The 24,568-nt window shown below is 45.8% G+C and overlaps 1 protein-coding gene across 4 annotated transcripts in view; it reads right to left on the bottom strand.

The window, feature by feature from the left end:
- Positions 1 to 24,568, bottom strand: part of TUBD1 (tubulin delta 1) — a 297,439-nt gene that overhangs the window by 137,064 nt on the left and 135,807 nt on the right. For all 4 annotated transcript variants that reach the window (XR_013608610.1, XM_078679828.1, XM_078679825.1 and 1 more), the window contains 2 exons: positions 16,062 to 16,258; positions 8,480 to 8,627 (listed from right to left, as the gene is read on the bottom strand). Coding sequence is in view for 3 of the 4 variants with exons in the window: in XM_078679828.1 (XP_078535954.1) it covers positions 8,480 to 8,627; positions 16,062 to 16,233 (320 nt within the window). In the remaining variant the exon portion in view is untranslated. The remainder of the gene's footprint in view (positions 1 to 8,479; positions 8,628 to 16,061; positions 16,259 to 24,568) is intronic.

Here is a 24,568-nt window from a genome sequence, read left to right as displayed (position 1 = left end):
GAAACAATCGCAATGGACCGCACACCGCTAGCCCCTCCTCCGGATCGCCCCTTGGGACTCTGGTACATGGAGTTCTTGAGTGGTTCACCCCAGTGGGTGCAAGTAGGTACTTGTTGAACTGATGATCTCTAGACCTGATACATGTCCCGGGTTTTTGGATATCGCCCGAGACATGGCTCGGGTTTCGGGATAACTTCCCTCATCAGTAGAGAAAATAGTTAGGGGTGGAAGAGAAGGCCGCCAAACAACCGTCAAAGGCCTCGATGCCAGAACCGGCACGCAGGTGCGTCGTCCAGGAGCCCGTCGGCTCAAAGTTCAAGGGAGCCAATTTGTAGAAACAATCGCAATGGACCGCACACCGCTAGCCCCTCCTCCGGATCGCCCCTTGGGACTCTGGTACATGGAGTTCTTGAGTGGTTCACCCCAGTGGGTGCAAGTAGGTACTTGTTGAACTGATGATCTCTAGACCCGATACATGTCCGGGGTTTTTGGGTATCGCCCGAGACACGGCTCGGGTTTCAGGATAACTTCCCTCATCAGTAGAGAAAATAGTTAGGGTGGAAGACAAGGCCGCCAAACAACCGTCAAAGGCCTCAATGCCAGAACCGGCACACAGGTGCGTCGTCCAGGAGCCCGGTATCCACTTTTTCTTGGCTCCCGGTAGCCATGTAAGCTGACGAGCTTGTTGGAGATGCACCTGCGCGCCAGAGGGGCAATGAGGCCCGTGACGGATGTTTGGCGACCTGTTCTGCAACCCCGAATCTATCTCTACTGATGAGGGAATCAATCCCGAAACACAAGCTAGGCTCGTGTCTAGAGATGACCACAATACAAGTACTTACTTGCACCGATTGAGGTGAAATACTTTGAAATTTGAACTTTGAACTGTTCTGGAAATCACTTGAGCTGCACAGACCACGATGCAGTGGGGCGATACGGCGGAAGAGGTCAGCGGTGTGCTCCCAACTCCGGTATCCACTTTTTCTTGGCTCCCGGTAGCCATGTAAGCTGACGAGCTTGTTGGAGATGCACCTGCGCGCCAGAGGGGCAACGAGGCCCGTGACGGATGTTTGGCGACCTGTACTGCAACCCCGAATCTATCTCTACTGATGAGGGAATCAATCCCGAAACACGAGCTAGGCTCTTGTCTAGAGATGACCACAATACAAGTACTTACTTGCACCAATTGAGGGGAAATACTTTGAAATTTGAACTTTGAACTGTTCTGGAAATCACTTGAACTGCACAGACCACGATGCAGTGGGGCGATACGGCGGAAGAAGTCAGCGGTGTGCTCCCAACTCCGGTATCCACTTTTTCTTGGCTCCCGGTAGCCATGTAAGCTGACGAGCTTGTTGGAGATGCACCTGCGCGCCAGAGGGGCAACGAGGCCCGTGACGGATGTTTGGCGACCTGTTCTGCAACCCCGAATCTATCTCTACTGATGAGGGAATCAATCCCGAAACACGAGCTAGGCTCGTGTCTAGAGATGACGACAATACAAGTACTTACTTGCACCGATTGAGGTGAAATACTTTGAAATTTGAACTTTGAACTGTTCTGGAAATCACTTGAACTGCACAGACCACGATGCAGTGGGGCGATACGGCGGAAGAGGTCAGCGGTGTGCTCCCAACTCCGGTATCCACTTTTTCTTGGCTCCCGGTAGCCATGTAAGCTGACGAGCTTGTTGGAGATGCACCTGCGCGCCAGAGAGGCAACGAGGCCCGTGACGGATGTTTGGCGACCTGTTCTGCAACCCCGAATCTATCTCTACTGATGAGGGAATCAATCCCGAAACACGAGCTAGGCTCGTGTCTAGAGATGACCACAATACAAGTACTTACTTGCACCGATTGAGGTGAAATACTTTGAAATTTGAACTTTGAACTGTTCTGGAAATCACTTGAGCTGCACAGACCACGATGCAGTGGGGCGATACGGCGGAAGAGGTCAGCGGTGTGCTCCCAACTCCGGTATCCACTTTTTCTTGGCTCCCGGTAGCCATGTAAGCTGACGAGCTTGTTGGAGATGCACCTGCGCGCCAGAGGGGCAACGAGGCCCGTGACGGATGTTTGGCGACCTGTACTGCAACCCCGAATCTATCTCTACTGATGAGGGAATCAATCCCGAAACACGAGCTAGGCTCTTGTCTAGAGATGACCACAATACAAGTACTTACTTGCACCAATTGAGGGGAAATACTTTGAAATTTGAACTTTGAACTGTTCTGGAAATCACTTGAACTGCACAGACCACGATGCAGTGGGGCGATACGGCGGAAGAAGTCAGCGGTGTGCTCCCAACTCCGGTATCCACTTTTTCTTGGCTCCCGGTAGCCATGTAAGCTGACGAGCTTGTTGGAGATGCACCTGCGCGCCAGAGGGGCAACGAGGCCCGTGACGGATGTTTGGCGACCTGTTCTGCAACCCCGAATCTATCTCTACTGATGAGGGAATCAATCCCGAAACACGAGCTAGGCTCGTGTCTAGAGATGACGACAATACAAGTACTTACTTGCACCGATTGAGGTGAAATACTTTGAAATTTGAACTTTGAACTGTTCTGGAAATCACTTGAACTGCACAGACCACGATGCAGTGGGGCGATACGGCGGAAGAGGTCAGCGGTGTGCTCCCAACTCCGGTATCCACTTTTTCTTGGCTCCCGGTAGCCATGTAAGCTGACGAGCTTGTTGGAGATGCACCTGCGCGCCAGAGGGGCAACGAGGCCCGTGACGGATGTTTGGCGACCTGTTCTGCAACCCCGAATCCAGCTGTACTGATGAGGGAATCAATCCCGAAACACGAGCTAGGCTCGTGTCTAGAGATGACCACAATACAAGTACTTACTTGCACCGATTGAGGTGAAATACTTTGAAATTTGAACTTTGAACTGTTCTGGAAATCACTTGAACTGCACAGACCACGATGCAGTGGGGCGATACGGCGGAAGAGGTCAGCGGTGAGCTCCCAACTCCGGTATCCACTTTTTCTTGGCTCCCGGTAGCCATGTAAGCTGACGAGCTTGTTGGAGATGCACCTGCGCGCCAGAGAGGCAACGAGGCCCGTGACGGATGTTTGGCGACCTGTTCTGCAACCCCGAATCTATCTCTACTGATGAGGGAATCAATCCCGAAACACGAGCTAGGCTCGTGTCTAGAGATGACCACAATACAAGTACTTACTTGCACCGATTGAGGTGAAATACTTTGAAATTTGAACTTTGAACTGTTCTGGAAATCACTTGAGCTGCACAGACCACGATGCAGTGGGGCGATACGGCGGAAGAGGTCAGCGGTGTGCTCCCAACTCCGGTATCCACTTTTTCTTGGCTCCCGGTAGCCATGTAAGCTGACGAGCTTGTTGGAGATGCACCTGCGCGCCAGAGGGGCAACGAGGCCCGTGACGGATGTTTGGCGACCTGTACTGCAACCCCGAATCTATCTCTACTGATGAGGGAATCAATCCCGAAACACGAGCTAGGCTCTTGTCTAGAGATGACCACAATACAAGTACTTACTTGCACCAATTGAGGGGAAATACTTTGAAATTTGAACTTTGAACTGTTCTGGAAATCACTTGAACTGCACAGACCACGATGCAGTGGGGCGATACGGCGGAAGAAGTCAGCGGTGTGCTCCCAACTCCGGTATCCACTTTTTCTTGGCTCCCGGTAGCCATGTAAGCTGACGAGCTTGTTGGAGATGCACCTGCGCGCCAGAGGGGCAACGAGGCCCGTGACGGATGTTTGGCGACCTGTTCTGCAACCCCGAATCTATCTCTACTGATGAGGGAATCAATCCCGAAACACGAGCTAGGCTCGTGTCTAGAGATGACGACAATACAAGTACTTACTTGCACCGATTGAGGTGAAATACTTTGAAATTTGAACTTTGAACTGTTCTGGAAATCACTTGAACTGCACAGACCACGATGCAGTGGGGCGATACGGCGGAAGAGGTCAGCGGTGTGCTCCCAACTCCGGTATCCACTTTTTCTTGGCTCCCGGTAGCCATGTAAGCTGACGAGCTTGTTGGAGATGCACCTGCGCGCCAGAGAGGCAACGAGGCCCGTGACGGATGTTTGGCGACCTGTTCTGCAACCCCGAATCTATCTCTACTGATGAGGGAATCAATCCCGAAACACGAGCTAGGCTCCTGTCTAGAGATGACCACAATACAAGTACTTACTTGCACCGATTGAGGTGAAATACTTTGAAATTTGAACTTTGAACTGTTCTGGAAATCACTTGAACTGCACAGACCACGATGCAGTGGGGCGATACGGCGGAAGAGGTCAGCGGTGTGCTCCCAACTCCGGTATCCACTTTTTCTTGGCTCCCGGTAGCCATGTAAGCTGACGAGCTTGTTGGAGATGCACCTGCGCGCCAGAGGGGCAACGAGGCCCGTGACGGATGTTTGGCGACCTGTTCTGCAACCCCGAATCCAGCTCTACTGATGAGGGAATCAATCCCGAAACACGAGCTAGGCTCGTGTCTAGAGATGACCACAATACAAGTACTTACTTGCACCGATTGAGGTGAAATACTTTGAAATTTGAACTTTGAACTGTTCTGGAAATCACTTGAACTGCACAGACCACGATGCAGTGGGGCGATACGGCGGAAGAGGTCAGCGGTGAGCTCCCAACTCCGGTATCCACTTTTTCTTGGCTCCCGGTAGCCATGTAAGCTGACGAGCTTGTTGGAGATGCACCTGCGCGCCAGAGGGGCAACGAGGCCCGTGACGGATGTTTGGCGACCTGTTCTGCAACCCTGAATCTATCTCTACTGATGAGGGAATCAATCCCGAAACACGAGCTAGGCTCGTGTCTAGAGATGACCACAATACAAGTACTTACTTGCACCGATTGAGGTGAAATACTTTGAAATTTGAACTTTGAACTGTTCTGGAAATCACTTGAACTGCACAGACCATGATGCAGTGGGGCGATACGGCGGAAGAGGTCAGCGGTGTGCTCCCAACTCCGGTATCCACTTTTTCTTGGCTCCCGGTAGCCATGTAAGCTGACGAGCTTGTTGGAGATGCACCTGCGCGCCAGAGGGGCAACGAGGCCCTTGACGGATGTTTGGCGACCTGTTCTGCAACCCCGAATCTATCTCTACTGATGAGGGAATCAATCCCGAAACACAAGCTAGGCTCGTGTCTAGAGATGACCACAATACAAGTACTTACTTGCACCGATTGAGGTGAAATACTTTGAAATTTGAACTTTGAACTGTTCTGGAAATCACTTGAACTGCACAGACCACGATGCAGTGGGGCGATACGGCGGAAGAGGTCAGCGGTGTGCTCCCAACTCCGGTATCCACTTTTTCTTGGCTCCCCGTAGCCATGTAAGCTGACGAGCTTGTTGGAGATGCACCTGCGCGCCAGAGGGGCAACGAGGCCCGTGACGGATGTTTGGCGACCTGTTCTACAACCCCGAATCTATCTCTACTGATGAGGGAATCAATCCCGAAACACGAGCTAGGCTCGTGTCTAGAGATGACCACAATACAAGTACTTACTTGCACTGATTGAGGTGAAATACTTTGAAATTTGAACTTTGAACTGTTCTGGAAATCACTTGAACTGCACAGACCACGATGCAGTGGGGCGATACGGCGGAAGAGGTCAGCGGTGTGCTCCCAACTCCGGTATCCACTTTTTCTTGGCTCCCGGTAGCCATGTAAGCTGACGAGCTTGTTGGAGATGCACCTGCGCGCCAGAGAGGCAACGAGGCCCGTGACGGATGTTTGGCGACCTGTTCTGCAACCCCGAATCTATCTCTACTGATGAGGGAATCAATCCCGAAACACGAGCTAGGCTCGTGTCTAGAGATGACCACAATACAAGTACTTACTTGCACCGATTGAGGTGAAATACTTTGAAATTTGAACTTTGAACTGTTCTGGAAATCACTTGAACTGCACAGACCACGATGCAGTGGGGCGATACGGCGGAAGAGGTCAGCGGTGTGCTCCCAACTCCGGTATCCAAACATCAAGACTTAAAATTAGTGGATATTTCTTAAATCAGTCTCTGAAATAAGGCATTTGGCCTGCGGATTTACCAAACCTGAAGGGTACTATAAAACTGTTTGAAATAATGTTGCTTTCTAAGCAGGAATAAAAAGGTTCTCGAGTACCAAAGAAGGCAACATTTTGTAACCTATAGTGGTGGTTCTTAACCAGTGGTCCCGGGATCCTAGGCGTCCTTAAAGCCTATTTGGGGGGGGGGGGGAGAGTGTTACACAAATTAAATATTAACCGATTAATAAAGTGTAAATAATTAGAGAAGCTAAATGTACACTTGATATTAGTACCCTTAGATTGACCTGTGGGAGTACAGCAAGTGCACCAAACAGACTATAGTATGGACAATGAAAGGCCTTCGTTAAATTTAGAAACGCCCCAACCCTTCTATTATCTGTACAAGCTACTACGCCCTAGCGGCACCAAAATGAATGATAAGCCAGGGGACTACTGGGTAAAACAATTTGGCACCACACTTTGTGAGCGTGAACTCAATATCCACTGGGCCTCCCCCTCACGGAACAAAATCGCCTGGTATAGCGCAGACAAAATTCTGGCTACTACACAAGACTTACTGGACCCGGCTCGCCTTGCAGCAATGGGTCTCAAGGGAAAACGACCTGTGCTGGAACTGCAACAAAGAAAAGGGGGACTTAGCACACCTCATCTTTTACTGCCCCAAAATTAAAAGGTTCTGGGAGAAAATATTCACGTTCATAAAAAAAGTGCTGGGGTGCATACTAAAGCCAGAATTCGCTACCCTTGCCACCGGGTTTATAACCACGGAGCTAGACTCACAAAACGACAGGGACCTGATAGATCTTCTTCTGACAGCGGCAGTGAAAATTGTACTGTCCAAATGGAAGGATACAGCCAAGGCGACATTCAAAGGTTGGCTTAATTGGGTGAAGTACCTCAGAGGCGCAGACAGTACCACCCTGCAGAACTCACCCTGGAGACCAGCAACTAGAGGAATGTGGGCATCACTGGACGAGTACCTTGACCCCTACGAACCATCACAAACTCAGCTGGAGAAGAGCGTTTGCTCACGAGTATACCCCCATAACCCAGAACAGACCCACGACTGAAATAATCTTCTTGTATACTACCTCCTCCTTTCCCTCTTTTATTTTCTATCTTTACCCTTCTCATCCACTCTTATTCTTTTAGCAAGACAGTGTAAAAGGGAACAGCCAAACATGTATACCACTTACCTCGATCCTTGAACAAATACAGCCAGTTTGGCTGTTACCATTTAATGATAAAGCGATGATAACCGTATGTCTAAAAATGTAATACAATACTTAACAATAAAAAAATTAAAAAAAAGGAAAAACATTTTTTTCCAATCTTGATTTTTAGTATATGTGGGTTGTGAATGATATACATTATTTCATTACTTGTGTATTTGTTTGATAAATGCTTGTATTGGCATCGCTTTGCAGTTGAAATCATCGAAAATTCTTAGGATGGGTTCCGAGGAATCCAATAATGACTCAGCGGGGATCCCGGATTCCAATAATGAGTCAGTGGTGGTCTGCGGGTTACAGTAATGATTAAGGAGGGATCTCCAAAAGTCAAAAAGGTTGAGAACCACTGACCTAGAGCAAACACATGCATTTATCTGTTGAGTTATCCTTCTGAACAGGCAGTTGAGGGCGCCCGAATGTTTGAGGTAGCACTCAACCAGTGCCTAAGGGCTGTGCAGACTGAATCACTGAAGGGTCCTGAATCATTTATACCAGTGTGCAACAGCTTGTGTCCTGTGATTATGTTAAGTGTCTCCATTGCTTTTAGTAACTTCTCTGATATTGAAAGAAATAGTACTATAGAAAATTAGGCCAATGTCCCCCACAGACATAGCTGACACTATTGGAGATGAAGTTCCCCAGGCACACCTACAGACCTTGTGAGGTCAGTAGCTCAATAATGTTGGCTGTAAACGATGCACTGATGGAAGCCAATGTAAATGGCATAAAAAATGTCTTTTCAATTAAGGTGCGACTTAGGTAGTGCATATGACCCCTACATCGAATAGGCATCCATCTTTGAAGGTACCAAAGAATTTTGATTCCCACAGGACTTATCCTTCACTGTCATAATGAAAATACATTGGCAAATCAGAAATAACACCACGGTTGTTGCTAATGTTGCATGTTTGGCGGGCAGGAGTGGCGGTAATATTTCTTGTGTTTAAATAATATCTACAATATTTCATCAGTAATGAAAAAAAACTCAGGACCCCACACTTAATTAGCAATACCAGAGGCATAGAGCATAATGTGTCAGAGTTCATACATACTTATGTTTATTTCACTATACATTGATTCAAAGTAACCTGTACTAAAAAGCTGCAGTGCAGAAAACATTGAAAAATGCAAACACATTTTAGTTACAGCTTAACAACAATGTGAAAGGAGAGTTTAAAAAATAATCATACCCGCTTGCCCAGTTGTTTCCTGATCCCTGTTTCTGGCAAAACTGCGATTGATAATCGTATTTCCAGCGCCCGGACCTGGTGGCCATAGACAAGGTTTGATTGATGACTTTTGGCTCCATGTCAACAAGTACAGTCCTGGCAACTGGTACTAAGAGAAGTAGTGGAAAGACATTTTACATTATATTTCATCAAACAGTGTCCAGGCTCAGATCACTGAATAATCAGGCTAATGCAACAAAATGCTCTAACTTAGTGGCTGATTATGATTGCCGAAGGCCCCTCACAGCCAGCCATGCGGCCGGGGTCCTTCCACAATCAGACCGCGATTTTACTCCGCCACGTTACGATGGCAGAGGGAATCGCGCTCGGTCCGTGGCGGATGCAAAGACCTTCCGCCACGGGACCGCCACCAGCAATCATACAGATTGCCTGGCGGACGGTCCAGATGGCCCAAAATAGTGGCGGTGCCTAGCAGGCACCGTCCACCAAATCAGGATGCTGGCTACAGCCTTCCTTTCCATGGCAGCGATACCGCCATGGAAAGGCTGGTGGGGATTTGTTACAGGGGCCCGCTGCGGGCCCTCCTTGTGTTGGGGGAGGTGTGGGTGCACTGGGGGTTACCCATGGCACCCCCTGCATTTCCCAGCACTATGTAGCAAGCACTGTGTGGTGCCTGTCATGTAGTGCAGTCAGCAGCACCCGCCGCAATGTTAAATGGCAGGATGCGACCGCCATGGTGGTGGTCGCATCCTGATTTGGTATGCGGGACCGCCGCATGTATTGTGGCGGTCCAGATACCTCATGACCCCCTTAGTTTGCTCTTGAAAGCCACCTGTCAGCTGTGGCAAGGTACTGCAGCTAGACTCTTATATGGTTTTGGTTAAAGAAAGGGTTATGCACCTGTTTCACAAACATAGTATTTATAAGAAGACATAGATGTTATAAAATTCAACTTTGTTCAAACTTCCAGAACCATGAAAACTTCCAAGCAGTGTTCCCTGAGAAGATAATTTCTTTTTAAAGAAGGGAGACCCAAATAATAACTTATGACACTGAAATATCATTATATTATGAGGAATGCGTATGTTTGAAAAATATCATTTCAAGTTATTGAAATTATGTTGGTTAATTGAGAAATCTTTAAAAGTGCAGTCTCACTTATTTACATGTTATGTGTGTCTCTTCACGGTAAAAACAGTTGTGAGTAAATGTTATTAAAACAATGATTCACCGAGTTGATTCAAGCAATTCTCCGGATTGATAGTGCTGAGGTGTTTTAATGTCTATGTTGGGTGTTACAGTGTCACAAAGGTTTTCACTAACCTCTTAAATGTTAACTACAACAAAGTAAATTAATAGTCAAATAATTAGTAATTAACCACTAGTATAGTATAGTATATTATATTCATAGGGATCATAAACATTGGATCAACCCATACTAATATTTCTACTAAAACCATATTACACCCAAAAGTCTTGATTCTACAATAATTTATCCAACTTAATTTTAAGATGGTTTGTTGAGGCTGCAAGCATCAGATCTGCAGAAAACCTAGATTCTCATTTAACTTCTCAATGTAAAATCTATTTTACTATAAAAACGATTTAAAATTCATTGCCTTGTTTTAAAAATAATTTTTTTAAATGACTAAAAGCTATAAAGAATACTTACAATAAAGATGATTTAAGTAATATAAACAACATTGTAAGCTAGTGGAATATTTTTTGGTCCATGGTGCCTAGAGACATATTATTTTGTATGAGGTGTATGATAAAAGATTTTTAAAAAAAGAAATCACGAAAAGAAGATTTTTCTTTTAGTAATAATGAAAAGACCCTGCTCTTATCAAAACACTAACATTATCCGATTATATGCTTGCTTTGGGTGGTCGAATCCCTTGCCAGTGTTTTTCCTTCATTCGAATTGCACATGAACACACTTACAAATCAAATCCTTCCACACGTAAAGTACAGGTGATAAAATGTCCTATTTATCAAATCATAAAGGAGAGGTTATTTAGTGGCTAATTGGTCAGCTAGGAAACTAGTGCTTTCAATTACCAATACAAGCTTTCAAACTTAACCAAATGAAGTGACTGAGAGCCGTTAAAAGTGTTAAATGTGCAAGAATGTGCTCATCACAAAAAGCATTGGGGAGAAAACTATCACAAAATATAGATAAAATACTCATTCATATCCTTTGGCAACACAAAAGATTTTCGAAGCAAGCAGTTTTTGTATTGAAATGTAATGAGTTTTGATCCACACTTTTATTAACAAAGTTCAGTTTTCACACTGATAAAGAAATCCCCTTGAGAATACATGAGAATGCACGGACAGTAGCAGCCAGTTTCAATTTCTTACAGATAGCGATTTGAAAACTTGACAATGACAGCCCAGATCACGTTTCACATTGAAAGTTATTTAAAACTTAACAGCCAACCAGTTTCACTGCAATTTCTACTGTATCAACACTGTGAAATAAACATATCAATGCATTTTTTAGACTAAGCTAAAGGCAGGAAATATTTAAAACTAATGTAATCAAAATCATTAAACAATTCAAGTAAAAAGAGTATTATTTCAATTGAGACCGTTATTAAAACTGTTTCCTGTTTGGATATAAAGGCAAAATTATTATTATAAAAGGAACAATTAAGATTATAATCTAAGGATTACTGCTTGCTTTCATAAGTGTTTCCCTAATTAGGATTTCTCATTAACGATGCAAGTACTGTGTTTGTAAGGAATCCAATTTAGCCTCCCAATGAAACTTCCTTTACATCACAGTCTCAAGGCTCTTTGATGTACATCTAACTATATATCAATATATATCAATATATACATATATATACATATATATATATATATATATATATATATATATATATATATATATATATAAATATTTCAAAAGAAGACAACGCTATGTGCGATTTTTGTTTCTTTATTCCGCCGCTGCCAAACGCGTTTCAGCTGCCAAGCAGTCTTGCTCACTGGTCAATTGGAATTCAAAAAGCGGCCATTTTTTTTTAAAGCAATTCATTAGGTGTACTTGAAACTACACAATAAACATAAAGAACAGAAGTTGGTTTGTACAGATTGATTTTAACCACATTATTCAACTCACAAAATATATAAATACACTCTTGTTCAAGTCCTAGAACAATGTGCATGATATTCAAAGTTTTTTATATATAGAACAATGTGCAAAATATTCAGAGTTTTTTATATAGCGTCAGTGTCAAACACATTACTCATTTCACTTGTAATGTATACTGCTACGCGATCTTGAATACCAGTCAACTGAGCAAACTAAATTCAGCCAGGATTGCCCAACGATGTCACCGTGAGCATACCTTACTTTTCAAGAAAATCACAACTTTATTGTCAGTTGGCGCTGCGCCCATAACACGCTCTAAATACTGTTCAAGTGAGCCAAATAATGATCTTGTGAATCATTCATTAAAACATTTCCCGTCGCACAGCAAATGAATCATAGTATTTAGCGCTTCACTTCTAGCATTCTCAACAACCTGTTGACACATGACAATATGCCAAAGTATAAATGCCCAAGTGGGCAACCACATCTCAGTACACATTCAACTTACATGGATCAATCTCTTATTCACCGAGTCTGTTCCACTAATAGCAAGTACATTACAATTGTAAACAGTTCTATCAGCGGCTCATCAAATCTTACTATAGATGTGTGCGCAGATCTTCCTCTACATTCAAGCCTCCTGGTTGTTTGCAATTCAATTTAATAATATATCTGGACTCAAGCATCGTTAGTTTCTTTAGCCGGTTCCCACCTCTTATGTTTATCAACACAGAGTCGATCACATAGTAAGTGAGACCTTTGGTATCTCTATTGTGAAATCGCTCAAAGTGCCTCGCCACTGGATAGGATCTGCCCCCATTCTTTATCGCTCATAGGTGCTGTAAAATACGCTTGTGTACCTCATGGATAGTGCTCCCTATGTACCGCAGGCCAAATGGGCACTGCAGCACGTAGACGGCAAAATCCGTTTTACAAGTATATTTGCCTCTGATCTTCTCCATCTTATTCGTTAGGCCAACTTGATATTGATCACAATTGACTCATGCACACAAGCCTTGCACCTAGAGCATTTGATAAACCCATCTTTCTTGCTTAACCAAGTTGTTTTGGCCGTGGTTTCTTTAAAGTATTGCTCACCAGGGATTCTCTAAAGGACTTCGCCTTCCTGAAAGTAATCTGTGGTCTCTGTGTAACCTGTCTACCTAGCACAGGGTCGTTCTTAATGATGTGCCAGTGTCTGTTCAATATTCTCCTTACATCATCATGTTGTCTACTGAAAGTTGTTATGAACCTACACTGGTTCTCAATCTTTATCTCATTCTACACTTTTGCGTCAAACAGGATCTCCTCCCTCTTCTTTTTTAATGCTTTATTGATACCACTGTCAATCCAGTCTTCAGGGTATCCTCTCTCTCTCTCTGAACCTCCTCTTCAAAACACTCAGTTCCGTCTCTGTTTCTTTAGGTACACTGCAATGTCGTTTCACCCTTACACTCTCTCCGTACGGTATGCTCTTTTTCAACTTAAGAGGGTGGAAGCTACGAGCGTGCAGAAGAGTATTACCACACGTAGGTTTTCTATATAGCTTTGTTTGAAGTTTCCCATTCTCTACATATACAGTTACATCTAGAAAATTGACACTCTCAGCTTATTTCACTAGTAAAGGAAAGGTTCAAATCATTCTTTTGGAGTTTACTGACAAAGGATTTTACTTCACTCTCTGTGCCCTTCCACACTAGGAACAAATCGTCAATGAAACGACTCCAATGTATTACATGGGTATCCCATTCCCTTTGGTACTGCGTCCGGATCACCTGCTCCTCCCACCAGCCCATGTGCAAATTAGCATAGCTGGGGGCGAAGCAGGTGCCCATGGCAGTAAAGCAGGTTTGATGAAAAAGTTGTCCATCAAATAAAATGAAATTGCTTGTTAAGCATTTCTCCACCATACGGAGAATCATCTGGGTGTGTGACCATAACTTGATCGATCTTGCACCTGAAAAGTGTCTAACTGCCCGTAGTCCATCTGTGTGTCTTATACTAGTATACAGGGTGGCCACATCAATTGTTACCATTAAATAATACTGCCGTAACTGGTTGATTGATTTTCAAAAACATATACTCATCATGGGTCAAAAGGGTTTGCTCATACCAATCTTTCAGCTCACTGTTAAACGGGTTATTGCTTTCTAGCATCAATTTAGTATCCACCTTCATGTAACATTTCTTGTTATTGAGCTGTTTATATGCTTCAACTAAATATTTGTCTCTGTCCCATAGGACAACATTTCCCCCTTTGTCAGCGCTGCACACTATACAATTGTCATGCTCAGACAGTTTGTTGACCAACGCATGATAAGTTTTTTTGTTTACCGCTGTTCAATTTATTAGCATTCTGATAAGCTTCTTTACCCAGTTTCTTCAATTCATTTAACACCAAGTCATGATATGCATCTCTCGGCGTAAATCTCGAACTCGGTCTAAATCCCGTCGGTGCTTCTTGCCTTGGTCACGCTTTGTCTAGCGTGACCAAGGCAAGAAGCTGAAACGCGTTGTTTTGTGGCAGCATTAAACTGAAAAAATTCTTTTGCACTCAACTAAAGTGTCCGTTTCTCTGTCCTGAGATTGGAAAGAGGTACGTGTGGGAATATTGAGGGGTACCGGTACCCCGTAAACGGACCGCTCCGTTAGACAGCCTCTCGTCTCTACCGGGATCGGTGTGGCATATATATATATATATATATATATATATATATATATATATATATATATATAATTTAGGAAACAAACAATGTCCACCTTCTATTACCACACAACCCTTTGTGCTCTTCCCTGACACTACTATTGAGGGATTAAGTCTTAGTTACTTGAAATAGAGCAGAACACACTTAAATTATCACCATTTTAAATTCTCTATTTGCCTACTTGTTTAAAAATATTACATTTACAATCCATATAACTTGTACTAAAGGAGAGGATTACGCTGATAATGCCTCCACTCACCGTACCTTATGGTCCATTATACATTAAAATAAAAGCTCTTTGTAAGCCTATTTCTAACACCCTTTTCAGACAGTTACATATTTGGAGCTATAAATGAATAACTTGAAGACACATGACAAAATCTTTCATGTACTCTGTTGTTACTATACTGCCATTATAATACTGTCTCATCTGTTTTCTTAAGATACCTTGTAAAATGGTTAGTAACTATTCCGTTTCTGGTTTGCGACTAAGCTATTATTTCCGTTATCTTTAAAGTAACACAAGTGACTGTTTTTATATTCATAGAAGATGTGTCTAGAGAATGATGAACAGTGTTTGTTATATTACCTTAGTTGCCTACTTTCTTTTGCGTTCTGACACCAAAAGGAAACTTTTTTTATAATGGTGTCACAACTGAAATAGTATTCTCTTTTTACTTGAATTATTTAAGTAATTTTAATAACATTAGTTTTAATTTTTTGATGTATTTATCTTAGCCGAAATTAAAACATTGTGATTTTCATTTCACATCCCTGATAATGCTAGCCGTCACTGTAAAGTTTCAAATCAATGTCAAGTAGAAAATTGAACTCAAATGATTTTTAAAAGTGGTTAAATCACCATCCATGCAAAGTGTGAAATGGCTACTATTATCAATGCTATTCCATGGCCTCTCAACATGATTTGGTTATCAGTTTGAAAAGTGAGATTTGTTTATAAAAGAATGGCGCAAAGCTCATTACATTTAAACACAAGAAGGAATTCCATTTACCATCTTTTGAATTTCCAAAGGATATAATTGAGTACTGTATTTATAATTTATGAAACCAAATTGCTAACCTAACTGCTTTTTGAGATTTACTTAATTACCAGAAAAGTGTCTGGTTCTAGCAGAGAAAAGCATCAGTGCAGGGCCTAAAGTCTCAGTTTTTAAACCATAATTCTTTTTATTCAGACATTACAACTAAAGGTACAACACATTCAGAATATTTATAATAGTTTTAAAGATTAACAATTTTCCGAGAAAAGTTGCATGAATCCATAAGTAATCTTCATTTATTGATGCTTCTTTAATACACTGCCAAAGGCAGCCAACGCGTTTTGTGCAAAAGAAAATGGACTTCTGCAAGGCATTAATATGGTGAAACACATGTAGGTCATATAGTCCAGTTGAGTTAGATACATACAAGTCGACCCGGTACTGTGAGAGGAATAGTTCCCACGGGAGTCCGTCCGAAGAAAAAGAACGTATAAATGATATTCCACCTATGTGTGGATACAGTACACCAAAGTACTCCTCCCGGTCTCGAGAGAGGTCCTCTCCGACTGCGCTCTCGAGACCGAGAGGAGTACATAACAGCACTAATTGAAGTGCTCAAAGTGGGGCGGATGTGCTCTTTGTTTAACGCACACTCCGAACGCAGGAACCTAATACATACCGAATGTCATTTATCTTAGTCAATTGGATCACCTTGTACAATACAGTAAAAAAGCATTGGCATGCAGTTCAGTATGTTATAAGCTTCTTTGTACCTCCAGATTCATCTTCTCGGAAGAAACGCTCATTGCAAGACAACTGGTATGATTCATTCTCCTTCTTCGAACACAGTCCATTCGTGCTGAGAAGGTCGTTGCAGATGACGTCAAACATTTCATATCCGATCTGATTACCACACTGGCCGAGCTGCAGGGATATCACTGCCATGTTATCTGGCAAAGAGAACTAACCCCTGAAAATTAAACAGATGCATTTAGTTGCTTTGTTTATAGGAGGTAGTACATATTAAGGAGATTGTGGGAGGGATGCAAGTGACACAAAATGCAAGTACCACCTGTTACACACTGTCATTCTACCACTGTAAATAGGGAAAGCATACTACTGGCCATGCTCTCCCTCTCCCCTAGAATACGATTACGTTTGAGGGAAGTATGTGTGAGTTGGCAAAGGCAATAGGCAAGTTGAACTTCTAGGCTGTGATATTCTAACCATCTATCCAACAGTTTACAAGTACTTTGTTTTAGATAACATTCTCAGAATGGATAGACCATTATTCTAACTCCAGTCCACTAATATCTGAGGCATATGGATTCTCACCGGTCTTCTGGAATGCTCATTACAATCAATGTACAGAAACATCTGAGTAAACACTCATTTGTGAATAGCAGTGATGACAGACAAAAATGCTGGGAAGCATCAACATGTGTATTATTTCCTTTACAGGACCTTAAAAAGATGTAGGTAAACACAAAAGAAGGGCCAGAGGAGATTTAGAGACCTGCAGGTGTTCACTCCCACCTCATATCTTACACACACAGAAACACCTGGGGCTTAAAAAGAGTTGGAAAACCTAGCTGAACAGAAATATTCCTTTTTTGGGACGAATTCCCTCCCGCACCATAGGTGGCACGCTTCATCATTGGGATTCTCCTTGCACCAGGACAACAGATCACATGTGGGCTACAACTCAGTTCCTGAGAAGGAGGAGCTCTTCAGATGTTGTGAGAGATTTTGTAGAAGCTCTATGGTAAACTAAAGGGTGGTGAGGCTTGCAGAGCGTGCTGTATGTGAAAAAGTGATTAAAACGGACTCCAGGGCAGGCGTACAACTTTATTCATGCGTGGGTCGAGATTAAAAAGAGGGAAAGGACACTGCAGTGGTCAACTGACCCTGCTTCCATGTGTCACTAGTTATTGGTCAACATGTTTCTGCCAACTAGACCATCAAAAGAGGTATTGGCATTCGTCAGGACCTGTAAGTATTGCTTCTGCTCAATTAACGTACAAAACCAGTAAGTGGTCCACGGTGAATTTTCAAATCGGATACACTGCATTATAACTTGTAGGGAGATATAATGACAACTAAGTTATTATAACAATATCAGTAGCACCTATCAATTTAGTGCCATCAACTGCCAAAATTATGGTGAGATGTGACCACCATGAAAGTGTGTGTATAACATCAATCAAATCCTGGCATTCATACAAAATACACAAGATCACTCGCAATTGTCAAGTGTTGTGCCTCAACTCGACGGACCCTAGCATGGGGCTCGGGTGCACTCTGTCCTACAGTAGGAATATAGGTAATTATTACATAGGTAAAATAAGCAGTAGTAAGTCTATTTGGTACTGAAAACTCAATTAATGCTGTGTCCTTCATGAAATCGGAGAACAGCATTGGTAAAAGAAAGAGATAGAAGGCTAAACGAATGAACCAGGGGTTCAGTCAAATACCCATGGAAAGTAAAATGTAAAGAATGCATACATGTCTATACACAGACCGAAATGTCCAGGTTTTGCTCGCCCATGCATAGGCATTGGCTATGAAAATTCATTAGTCAAAGGTGGTAAGGTGGCAGCCTTCAAAAAAGAGCAGTGTATGTTGGTCCTGCTCCAGATGTGATGGCATAGTGTTATTGGCTTCCCGCAGAAGTACGTGTTCATGTCACAAGCTAATATCAGTTGACCAAAAATGGGTGACTGTGTTGCATAATACCGCTTACCAGATATAAAGCTACTGCCGTAATAGTCTTAGGACTGCGTCATAATGATGAAATGAGGTGTGTAAGAAGACATTGCACACATAATGTAAGCAATGTTGTTATGGAACTTAAAAGAGTCACTCTAACTGAATCACTAGTGCTGAGCCACTCTGAAACAGTGCTAACTGTATCCCAGCTAGTCAGAATGTGCACAAGTAAGTCAACGAGCTTGGGAAACTGGGAGCATCACTAGAACAAGCCTGAAATAGCACAGGAGATTTGGAGCACCAGCTCCGTAATAGGCGCCTAATCAAGTTACAAGACCAAAGGGGGCAGTCATTTTCATCATATATACAAATAATGCAAACAAAACTTATTGCAACAAGCTCGAGTAACTATGAGCATCTCTGTCACAAGCTGGAGTAGCGTGGGAGATTTCCTTCTAACAAAAAAGTAAGGTTAGGGAAGGGGGAGGCGATTGGAATTGTGGCATTGGGTAGCCTCAAAGTGTTGGGGGCCACCATGGGTTGGGGGCCCGAAGAAGTGCCTGGCCCCCCTCCACCTCTGCCAGAGCGATTGGATGCACTGGAACTAGAGTCAGAGTCGTTTGACCACTAATATTTCAGGGCAGGTCCAAGGCAGATCAAGAGGCAGAAGAAGGCAACAGCAAGCCTATGTACATTGGAGCCCCACTGTCATCCCTACACACATACAGCATGACGAAGGACGACCCACAATAGGGCACAACCAGCGGGATCGATTAATCATTCATCTTAGCAGCCATGTTTTGACACAATAAGAAACCAGGCTACTAAACAAAGGGCTAGGTTTTGTCCCCACATATAAAGGTGATGAGTTTCAAATGCACAAAGAACTTTCATAAAATACACTTGCATTACTTTTTCAAAGACAGAACGGACATTGACACTGACTGACTGATTATTTATAAAGCGCACTATTGCCGAGGCGTCTTGGCATTGAGATGCGTTCAATCCAGGAGAAGCTGCCAGACCTAAAGCTTTGTAAAGAGCCATGTTTTTATGATTTTTCTAAAAAGAGACCTGCTAGACTGTAGTCGTATCTGTACGGGGAGGGAGTTCCAGAGTTTAGCCGCTTGGAATGAGAAACCCTTTCCTCCCCACCTGACTCTTTTTGTCTTGGGGATATGTACCAGTCCAGTGTTAGTGGACCTTAGGCAGCATAATGGCACATACAGGGGAAATAGTAGTTATACATCCGCCGCACCTCCTCCATAAAGGGCATTATGCATTAGGCAGAGAGTCTTAAAATCCACTCGCCGTCAAACTCAAAGCCAGTGGAGTTGCTTTATGCAAGTGGACGTAGGATGATGTTTGGGTAGATCAAGCAAAACCCGAGGTGCCGCATTTTGGAGTGACTGAAGTTTGGAGATTTGCCCTGCGACAGCTCCCAGGTATAGAGTGTTGCAATGTCTACTCTCGACAGAACTAATGCTTCGACTACCGTTTTTCTTAGCGAAAAAGAAATGAAAGGAAGAATTTTACGCAAGACTTTTAGGATAAAGAAGCAGGCCGAAGACACTTGATTTATTTGTGGGGCGAGCGTTAGATCTTTATCAATCAGGAAGCCTAGATTCCTGGCCTTGGACACAGGGACAGGGCAAGTACTTGCTTCGGGGGGCCACCATAGTTGGCTCCAAACCCTCTACAACCTCGGTTTTTTCCATATTAAGCTTTAAACAGTTAGTGTTCATCATAGCCATCAGTGCTGTAAGGCAATTGTTGAACCGTTTAGCCATCATATCCACACTTTGCGTAACTGACACCACTAACTGGGTGTCATCCACATACGACACAAGCATAAGACCATGGTCTTTTATTAGTCTAGCTAGTGGAGCGACGTACAGATTATACATAGTCGGGGACAGGGCCGACCCCTAGGGGACTCCATATGGGAGGTGGAACTTTCCTGACTGAAGTCCATCCCAGTGAATTAGTTGGTCCCTTGATCCCGGAAATGATGTAAGTAAGGTAAGAGCATTATCCCTAATGCCAGCAGCCTTCAACCTCTGCAACAATACTGCATTATTTACGGTGTTGAATGCAGCGGTTAGGTCAAGCAGTATAAGGGCGGCCCTTCCCCCCTCCATCCATCACCTTGCGGATCTCTTCCATCGCCATAATCAAGGCTGACTCAGTAGAGTGTCGAGATCTGAATCCATGTTGGGTGGAATCAAGGATGTTATTGTGATCCAAATATTCCGTCAGTTCCGAGTTCATGGCTTTCTCCAGGATCTTAGAGGGTAGCGGGAGACAGGATATTGGGCGATTGTTTTTGGCTTCCAAGGGATCAAGCGTGTTTTATTTTAGGTTAAGTCTGATACAGGCCTTTTTCCAAACCAGTGGAAAGACCCCTGAACTCGTAATCTCATTTAGTGAGGGGGTCAGGGAAGCACCGACCTCCTCCGGAGCCAGATGTAAGGCGGGCAAGGAGGGAACCTGGACTTGGTTTGTAACAATAGGTCTACAACTTGTTCTTCCCCTGACACTGAAAACCGTGATAGACTACACTGAGGTGCAGTGTCTTCCCGAACCTCTATGCAGTTCTCCCCAGCTGTGTTCAGGAGTTCATTTTAGACTGTCTGAACTTTGTTTTGAAAGAAAACAGTCATTTTGTCCACAAAGTTTTGGTCAGGTGCAAATAGTGTCCCGCGGGCACATCGACAGAGCAGTCACAGTTTTAAATAATTCCTTAGAGGAGGTAGTGACCTCCTGAATTTTAGAAGTAAAATATACAGTTTTAGCTTGTTTTATAGCAATCTTATACTCTCCTAAGGCTGTATGGTAGTCTTTTCTATGTTCTATGCTATAGTCAGATCTCCAAATATGTTCCTTGCGTCTACATTTGACTTTGATTAGTCTGAGCTCAGCCGAGTACCAGAATAACGTAGCTTGCCTTCTCCTAGGGTGCTTAGTCACTTCTGGCGCCAGCCTGTTTACTGCCTGACTTAGCCACTTTTGAAAGTTACCGGCTGCCGCATTGGAGTCCACTATAGCTGGGGGGTTCCTCGCCAAGGCTGTAATTGAATTATTTTCGGGGATTAAATTCCAAGGAATTACAATCAAATATGGACTTTAGGAATACATCCACTTTCAACCCTCCTTCTCACATGCTTCTTCCTAAAGTACTGAACTTTAAAAATGCAGCACTAACAGATTTTGAGAACACAAAACACAAGATGAAGCTACCTTTCAACAGCTTTCCAAACTTGAACAGTCAGCCATTATCACCCTCAGTACCGATACAACCATTAAAATAAAACCAGTTGGGGGGCATGGCTAAGCAAGCCAGCATGGTGGACGTGTCTTAGCTGTGCTCCGTCCAGCCCGTTACTTATCCTGCTGATATCCTGACTTTCTCCACGTACCTGCAGCCTTGAGGGGTTGACCCTGCACCTGCAGCCTGTCGCGACGCTCCGAGGACGTTCCAGGCGGTCGGAGTGGCTGGTGATCGGAGCTGTGCTCCCTGTGTGGTGGGGCCTGGTGTGACTAGGCGGAGCCGGGACATCAAGTTTCGTGTGCCCCAGAGTGAGGAGTGTTGGTGGCGCTGTGGCCCGCATTTGGCCTGGCGGGTCCCCGAGGCAGCGGGACTCGTGGAAAGTGCTCGAGGGGCGCGTCGCCCCCCCCCCCCCGGGGATCCCGCAGTGTGGCGATCCGTGAGAGGAGTCTCCCCTTCCACTGCACTGGGGCTCCGGCGTGGTGCGGCCTAGTGCCGCTCGGAGGAGCCGGGGGTAAAGTTTGGTGCAGCCCGGGAGTGGGCTGCCGCCACTGCGCCTGCGGTCCGCGTGGAGGGACTGTGTGGCGGTGGGGCTCAGCGGTGGGAGTTCGGGGGGCATATTGGCCCCCGGGGTGGAGTGGGTCCGAGCAGTGCGACGATGATACGGCTGGACCGGAGTGGGGGCCTCTTCCTTGGGCCTGTTTTCTCCTCTGGATTGGGCTGTGGGCCAAGGAGTGCGGTCTGCATAGCCCCTGATAGGTCAGGTTTCCCCTGCAGCGGTGTGCCCCACGATTGAGCGGTGGAGTCCGGCATCCAAGGGGGTGTGTAGGGCTGCGGCATTGCCTGTGTGCTGGGCCAGTGGTGTCTCCTCGAGGCCTGGAGCTGTGGCCCGGGGGACGCTGTCTGCAAGACGTCCCACGGCGGTCGGATTGGGCCGCAGAGGTGAGGAGTGTGGCGCAGGGGCTGGAGCAGAGTCCCGTGGCCCAGTGCTGATACTGGCGTCCTTCTGGTTGGGAATCCGGTGAGAGGAGTGAGGAGTGTCTGATCAGGCGGCATGGGGTGCTGGACTACAAGTGTTGGTGCCCCTCCTGGGCCCCTTGGCGACGGTCATCCGGAGGGGGGGCCTTGCAGGTGGCGGTGGTGGCTGGACCCTGCGGATAAGTCGGGACTTTGGGAGTTCAGTGGGGGCCCCCGCCAGGTGCGGAGATTGGGGTGTTGACGTCTGGTCCCATCTGGCTGGATTGCAGGCCCTGGCTCGAGGGTACCTTCTACCCGGTTGGGAGCAGTCTGGGGTAGCTTCTGTGGCTTCGGTGGTGTCCGTGTGGGACTACGAGTGGACAAGAGAACGGGACCTACCTCGGGTGGATACCTACCACAGGTGGCCATGACGCGGGACAAGGGCAGTGGCGGGGTCACAAAACATGGGCCCATCGACCTATTTACTGGACCCGGCGGGGGGGCCAGGAGTGGCAGGAGGGCAACAGGACCCTGGGTCAGACAATGCGGCTTTGATGGCAGCAATTACTCAGTCCCGGGATATGCTGGACGCGAAAATAGGCGCAGTGGGCTCAGATGTCATGTTATTGCGCCAGGACTTGCGGAACGCTGTGTCCCGCATCACGGAGGCAGGGACACGGATCTCAGGGGGGGGGAGGACGACGTCGCGGCTCTGAAGCGTAAGGTGGCCAGCATGGAGAGCATTCGGAAGGGCCTTGTGCGCCGAGCCGAGGATGCAGAAGGGCGGGCCCGGCGGAACAACTTGCGCTTTGTAGGATTTCCGGAGGGCTGTGAGAAAGGCAACATGGACGGTTTCTTGATGCAGTGGCTGGAATGTTGGCTTCCCCCTGATGCCCTCTCCAGATGTTTTGTGATAGAACTGGCCCACAGGGCTCTTGTGCAGAAGCCGCCGGAGGGGGCTCGCCCGCGGCCGGTGATCGCTAAACTTTTGAATTATCATGTGAGTGACACTATCTTGAAACAGGCCAGGGCCAAGGAACCCCTGCTCTATGAGAACCAATGCATCCTGATCTTTCCGGATTACACGCGCTTGGTGCAACAGCAGCGGCAATCATTCATGGCCGCCAAGGCCCGTCTCAGAGAACTTAAGCTCCCCTACACCTTGCTATTCCCGGCCCGCCTGCGGGTGGTGTTCCAGTCTCGCACCCACTTCTTTGATACTCCGGAGGAGGTTTTCAAATGGACCGACGAAACAGTGAAGGTGAGGGTGCACACGCTGCCGGGTTTGGTGCCGGATTCATCTCTGAGCGAGGCACAGTCACAGACCTCCCGAGGGTCACGCAGGAGGGGGAACTGCCGGTCCCGGCGGCGCTCCGCATCTGGTGATGCCTCAGACCGAGGGAAGGAGGCTCCTGAGCAACAGACAGTTGACCCTTGACTTTTGGATTTAGCGGACAGGAGAGTGTCGGTATGCTTTCTCTGCATAGGCTTATGTTAATGTACGCTGCAGTGGGGTGGAGGGAGTTGTAACATGGGCGGACTCCCCCTTAGTCTGGTGCTTGTTGGGGGTGGGCCTGGGTGACATGGGCTTTTGGTTGAGGATCCATTGGCGTGGGCGGCCTCAGGTCCCTTGTTGGGGGCCGAGTGTCTCTCCTGTCGCAAAAGGTATTTCAACGGTTTTGAGGTATGGGGTGGGGGGCTGGGAGGGGTTGTTTGTGTTTGGGGGGGGGGGTTTGTTTTGGTTGGGCATGAGTCGTACAGTCACGAGGGGTTCCCCCGTATTTACTATGCGCACAATGGCCCAGTACCCGGGCTATGATCCTGGTCGCTCCCTGATGGCGAGTCATGCAGATAATGCTCTAGGGCCCTGAGGTTCTCTTTGTATCCTCAGCTGGAATGTGCGGGGAGTCCTGGATTAGATCAAGAGGGGGGCAGTGCTACGCCAGATGAAGAGGGCTAGAGCTGATGTATTATTGCTACAAGAAACCCACCTGCTGGGTACCAAGGCTCTGCGTTTGCAGCGATATGGCTATCTACAAGTTTTCCATGCAGGCTTTGCTAGGGGCTCTAGGGGGGTGGCCATATTAGTGCATCGCAGAATCCCACAGGGAAGATACTTGTTTATCAGGGGTGTGGTCGGGATGATCCTCTGGTGTTGGGATGTGTGTATGCTCCACCCCCTCTACAGTGGTCGCTGCTTGAGAAACTGTTTGCAGTATGGGTAAATATCCCCAACGCCCTGTCGGCAGTGGGAGGGGATTGGAATGATGTTATGGACGTGCTCAGAGACAGGTGCAGGCCTGGGGGCGGCCCGGCTGTAGGCCATTCTACCAAGTTGAGTGATAT

Source organism: Lissotriton helveticus, chromosome 3_1 (genome assembly GCF_964261635.1).
Source record: "Lissotriton helveticus chromosome 3_1, aLisHel1.1, whole genome shotgun sequence".
In the NCBI taxonomy this organism is placed as follows: domain Eukaryota; kingdom Metazoa; phylum Chordata; class Amphibia; order Caudata; family Salamandridae; genus Lissotriton; species Lissotriton helveticus.
This window is presented reverse-complemented; position numbering and strand designations above follow the sequence as displayed.